Below are 6,174 nucleotides of genomic sequence, written 5' to 3' on the forward strand. Positions count from 1 at the left end.
GTGGGGCTGGTGCGGGATCGGGCAGTGTTTCATTCTGCTGTGCATGGGGTCGCTATGAGTCGGAAACGACTCGACGGCACTTAACAACAACAACAACAACCTCAATACACTTTTGTACTTTTCTTCCGTTATATTCTTCAAACTTTCTCTGTTTTCTATAACGATGACTTGTTAGATAAGGAACATTAGATGTTACTATCATACAGTGGTTATGTGTGGTACATTTCATTTTTCTTGATAGCATTGACATCCTGTTTTCTGTTTGGTTAGCATTTTATTTTTAAGTGTTTGCTAAGCCTTTTGATTTTATTTTTTGTTATTATTTTCTTTTAGGTGAGTAAGCATTATCTAAATCTATTGTTTTAAAAATGGTTGACATGTTCATTTTCCATTGTTTACACTGATGTTCTGGAAAGTAGTAGAAATTTCCAGTAAGACTTGACAAATAATTATCTTCACATTGATGATTTTAAAACTAATTATAATTAAAAAGGGCACTTGTTTTTCTACCCAAAATGTATACATGGCAGAAATTAAAAACTTTATTTTGAATAGTCACTGTCCAAAAAAGGGAGATCTGGCAGCTGAACGACATTCTTTTTTGTTCTCTCCTCCCTAATGGAGAGTAATGAAGTTTGCTGAAGGGTTCCCTATTGAGCACTTTCACGTAGGGTAAGATAACTTTGGTTAAATTATTTCCTCCTCATTTATCTGGCCTGCAGGCTGTAGGACTATACAAAAATGTTGATTGGTTACCTTAATTGTCACTGGGTTCATTAATTAATGTGAGTAAAAACATTTTGTATTTCCACAGATGAAAGATTTTGAAAACCATTCAATACTGTTATGTGTTTTTCCTTATCCTTTAAGTAAAAGCTGAATTAGTGTCTTTGAGAAGGAAATGAGAAGTAATCAAGCACATTATGTTTTGGAAGACTTCATCTTTCTGCACTAAAAATGCTTCTACCATAAGGTTCATTATGTTTCTTGCATTATTCAGTGCCCAGAACAATGCATTTACTGAGAATGCAACATGCCACTGTGATCTGTCAGTATAAAGTTTTAAAACCATGTTTCCATGCACGAAATAGAAACCTCAAACCCAAGAAAACACAAAACCTCACATTAAAATAGTGACATTTTATATTTTCTAAATGAGGCTGTTCTAGTCTATCTTAGGGGGTTGCTATGAGTTGTAATTGACTTAGTGGCACACAACAACAACAACATTCTAATTTTATTCAAAATTTAGATGGATACAGGGTGAAATAAAATATAAAGTATTTTATTAAAATAATTTAAGACAATGGCAACCACACACACACACACAAAAAATGCAGTTTCTGACACTACTGAGGTTTAACCAAACACATGAAATTGGTTCTATTGGTTTGAAAGTTTAGTGTCATGGTTTTGTGGGACTACCCAGCAAATTGGCCTAACATTGATTTTAGAGTTTCTATTCTACTCCTCAGTTCAGTGAGTAGTGTCTGGGAGCGTAAAAGCTTGTGAGTTGCCATCCAAGATACCACAATTAGTGTCTATTCACCTGGAGCAGCAGAGGAAGAAGGAGACCCAGGAATCAGAGAAGGAACTGGACTTCAGGTCTAGTTGCCTCCACAAACTACTTCCTCTTCTGCCATGAGATCAGACGAACTGAGTGATGCCCAGTTACAATTAGTTAACGTTTTGATCAAGGACTCAATATATAAATTCTGATCAAAAGAGGGAATATGTGGGATGTAACTTCAGATTTCTTACGGAATCCAGACTTCCTGAGCCCACTGGAGCTGGAGAAGTCCCTGAATTTGTTGTCCTGAGAACACTTTTGAACAAGGAGAAAGTAGAAGGAAATCTGGTCAAATAAATTAAAAATGGGCAAATTCATGCAGGACCTTGAAGACCCCTCTAAAGACTCTTTTAGTTTGAGTAAAATGGGGTAAAAGTTTTTATTCTTACTCTCAGTGAAATGAGGGGCCATTGGAAGATTTGGAGCAAAAGAATGATATGATCTAGCAGTCACTTTAAAAGGATCACTCTACTGTATTGTGAATAGACAGGGGCTGAGGATATGAGAACAGTTAGCATGCTATCAGTAAAAACTGATGGTGGTTCCTATCAGGGAAGTATTATGAGAAGTAATTAGATAACTGAATATATCTTGAAGGTGGAGCTGACAAATTTTCCCAGCAGACTGCATATCAGTATGAGAGGAAGAGAAGGGTTAAAGAGGACCCCAAGATGTTTGTCCTCAGCAACTGGAAGGACAGGAAAGGCTGTGAGTGGAGCAAGATTTTGGTGGGAAAAGATCAAAAGTTCCACTTTAGATGTGAGTCCTTGGGTGTTGCAAAATGTTAAAGCATTTGGCTGCTACTGAAAGCTTGAAGGTTAGAGTCGACTCAGAGCACCTTGGAAGAAAGGCCTGAAAGATGTGAAAGATCACAGCCATTGAAAACATTTTGGAGCACCGTTCTACTCTGACACACAAGGGATGTGGTGGTTAAGTTTGTGTGCCAACTTGTCTGGACCTGGTTAAGTGACTGGGCAGCTGGATGTAGTTATTCCCCATAGTGAGACTGGTAATTAACTCCATGGTTGAATCTATTGGAGCAACTGAGTAGCTTCTTTGGGTATGTGGTCTGCTTCTCATATATAAGAAACAGCTTTGGGAATGGTCTTTAGCTTATGGCATGCTTGAGCCCTGCATGTAATGGACTTGAATTAATGGTCTTGAATTAATGGACTTGAATTAATGGTCTGCCATGTGGTTTAGTAACATAAGGACTGTGCCATTTTATTTGTCAGCCTTGGGCTTGTCAATATCAGCAGCCAGCAACTGTCTGAGTGAAGAAAAGCCTCTAGCTTCAGTGGGCCAGGGCAGGATGCAGAGCTGAAGCTCAAGATTGAGGGGCTTTCACCCAGCCCCTAGAGCCTTGCACTTTGAACTTAGACTTAAAATTTCCAAACTGTAAGAGAATAAACTCCTGTTTGTTCAAGCATCCCATTTGTGATATATTCCTGTCAGAGCAGCACTAGGTAACCAAAACAAGAGGTCAAAATGAGTCAAACTCAACTTGATGACAATTCTTTTTTTTTTTTTTTTTAATTTTTAGTGCAGATATCCAATAGGCAGTGAAATGTTTGAATCTGAAATTCAGAAAGAAGTTTGGGATGGAAATTTGTAACTTTGGGAAGTATTAGCATACAAATGTTCCTTGATACTGTATGATAAAACCAAAGAAGTCAGTATAGGTACAGTATGGAAGAAGACCCAAGACTAAATCCTGGGACACTCAACATGAAGACATTGGAAAAGAGGAGCAGCCATCAATGACAAACTGGAGAAATGATCATTTTCATATTCATTTGAAATGTATTCCCTTGAGTTGAAACAATATGGAAAAAAGGGAGGAAGGAAGAATTACACAAGGCAGATTGCATATAGAAGGCAACCTGTTGCTTTTCTATAGACACTGAGAAATAGGACACTAGTGTGGATGGGAATCATCTTGCTAAGGGTGTGTTAAATTTAGACCTTGACTGCCTTTTATATGTCAAATTGTACCTGTATAGATTGACTTAGAATACATTGTTGAAATCATCTAATGAAAAAATACAATACTTAGTTTACTGAATCACATGCACTCAATGCATTTATGTGCAGAATTTCTAGCAAGTTCTCAACAAATACTTTCCACATTATTATTAACATTGCTTCTTGTTGGAAATTTTAATATTATGCTAAAACTGTTCTCTTTTGCATAAAGGGAACAGATCAGAGTTTTCTTCAATACTTTTTCTCAAGATAGATATATCTATTGAATCAGATGCCAGGTTATTCAGATATATAACTTACACTTTGTCTAGAATTATTTGCCAGAACTTACTGCCATGTAGACACAGTGGGTGTGAAGTGTCTATCTTAACTCTGGCTGCTAGCAATTACAGTCTAGGAGACAACCACTGAAAATATGAATATCTTCATATACCAAATGGGTTTTATTACTTGTATCTAAGTAATCTTTAATAAAAGCTAGAGCTTCAATTTGATTTACTTAGAAATATCCTATAACTTGGAGACGATTTCAGTGAGAGTCTAATATTTTCTTCTTGTTCTAAACATTAGAACAAAACTAACAAATTGATCTCTTCCTTTAGAAGGAGTAATCAGTTTGCTTACCAGGATATGAGGAGATGGCATTGATGTGGGTGGTCCGGATAACACCCACACGGGTCCCACGGTTGTTCTTCATGCACATACAGATGCATATGGCGATTCCGGCTATGACTCCCATGATAAATACGATTCCAAATACAATACCGGCGATGGCAGTGCCCCTAAAGAGCAAAAACAAAAGTGCTGGTACTGAAAAGGCTCATAACAATTCTTCAGTCTTTTAAATATAGCTCCTGACTATATGGAAAGTATTTCCTTACAAATGTCCTTAGGTATAATTCCCTGACTAGGTCAAGCAAGTGGTCTGTATTTCAATATATCAGAAAAAGTTACAGACCTTCAAAGAATCCACTTTTAGCACAATTAACTCATCATTCAGTCTCTGGTTTTAAAAAATAATGTATGCAGAGCACAATTCTACAGTTAATGTTCTCTAAATAATAACTATTCCACTGTGGAATGTAATGGTAGCCTTGCTAGTACTTAACCAGCAAAGAATATATCTGTTGGCCATTGGTTATATATGTATTCAATGAAAACAACCTGACAAATGCCAAATACTAAATGCAATTTAACATTTGTTCCTTATTAAAACTCATCATTAATTAGAACAAGAGTGTTTCTTCCTTAACAAAATAAATAAAAGCAAATATTCTCTTTTACTGTTATCTAGAGAACAGTTCTGACAATTATTCCCATTAAATTCAAGAAGAATTTATTTTTCTTGAAATTATATTTCTACTCATGTTATTATTCCCTCTCTTTAGGAATTTCTAGCTCATGCAATAAACCAAAAATAAAGAAATTGTTGCAGGAAAGACTCATAAATATTTGTAGGTAGTATGATTTGCAAGAGTCTAAGTCTTTATCAAAATGTTAATGTTGATTAGGCAGTATCATTTCTAGCAATGCATCCTAAGGAAATACAGCTCATATGTGTGAAAGTAAAAAAGATGTCCATCAAAGTGTTTTGCTAAAAGCAAAACATCAGAAATATCCTAAATGTGTATATAAAAAAAAGAGTTGACAAAGAAGAAAAAAAATATGATATATCAATAAAATGATTCATATACAATGATTAAGAAGGATAAGGAGGCCTACATGAGTTGAGGTGAAATGTTCATGATACATAGTTAATATAATAATATTACCACAAATGGAAAAGCAAGTATCAACAGATAATACCAGTACTGAGAAGATAGCACTGAGATAAAACTGTATTTTATATATCAAATATCTGAATTATATAATAGTGGTCATCATGTAGATATGGGAAAATTAAAAAAAAAAAAATCTTTATAATTTGTGTGCTTGCTAGAAACAACTATTTTCAAAGGTATCTTTGGGTACTGTTCCGGTTATCTAGTGCCACTCTGACAAGAATAAACCACAATTGGGATGGCCTTAACAAACAGGAGTTAATTCTTACAATTTGGAGGCTTTAAGTCCAAGTTCAAAGTGCCAAGCTCTAGGGGCTGGGTGAAAGCCACTCAACCTTGGAGTCCAGCTCTGTCTCCTGCTCCCGGCCCACTGGAGCTAGAGGTGTTTCTTCACTCAGACAGATGCTGGCTGTTGAGGCTGAGAAGCCCCAAGGTTGACAAGTAAAAAGGCACAATCCTGATGTTACCAAACCACATGGCAGGTCATTAATGTAAGTCCATTGTAAGTCCCATGGTCGGCAGACCATAGCAGGCTACATGCAGTGTCCAAGAGTGCCATAGGCTAGAGACCATCCCCAAGGCTTCTCCTTATATACAGAAAGCAGACCATCTCCCAAAGGCAGCTACTCAGCTGCTTGTGGTAGATTCCACCATGGAATTGATTGCCAGTCTCATCTTAGGGAATAACTACCACCAGCTGCCTATCTACTCAACCAGGCCCAGACAAGTTGACACAAAAACATAACTACCACTGGTACCTTCCTCCATGTTTCTCAATAATATAGTTACATTTCTTTAAATTATTATTATTTAAAATTTGTATATTATCTATTGGTT

The 6,174-nt window shown here is 36.4% G+C and overlaps 1 protein-coding gene across 1 annotated transcript in view; it reads right to left on the reverse strand.

Moving 5' to 3' along the window:
• Nucleotides 1-6,174, reverse strand: part of CYYR1 (cysteine and tyrosine rich 1) — a 192,002-nt gene that overhangs the window by 25,013 nt on the left and 160,815 nt on the right. Inside the window, exon 3 of the mRNA XM_042781338.1 lies at nt 4,181-4,338. Within this exon, the coding sequence (XP_042637272.1) occupies nt 4,181-4,338 (158 nt within the window). The remainder of the gene's footprint in view (nt 1-4,180; nt 4,339-6,174) is intronic.

The sequence above is a fragment of the Orycteropus afer genome, unplaced genomic scaffold, assembly GCF_000298275.1.
Source record: "Orycteropus afer afer isolate SDZICR_OR568_19922 unplaced genomic scaffold, OryAfe1.0 scaffold00108, whole genome shotgun sequence".
Taxonomy (NCBI): Eukaryota; Metazoa; Chordata; class Mammalia; order Tubulidentata; family Orycteropodidae; genus Orycteropus; species Orycteropus afer.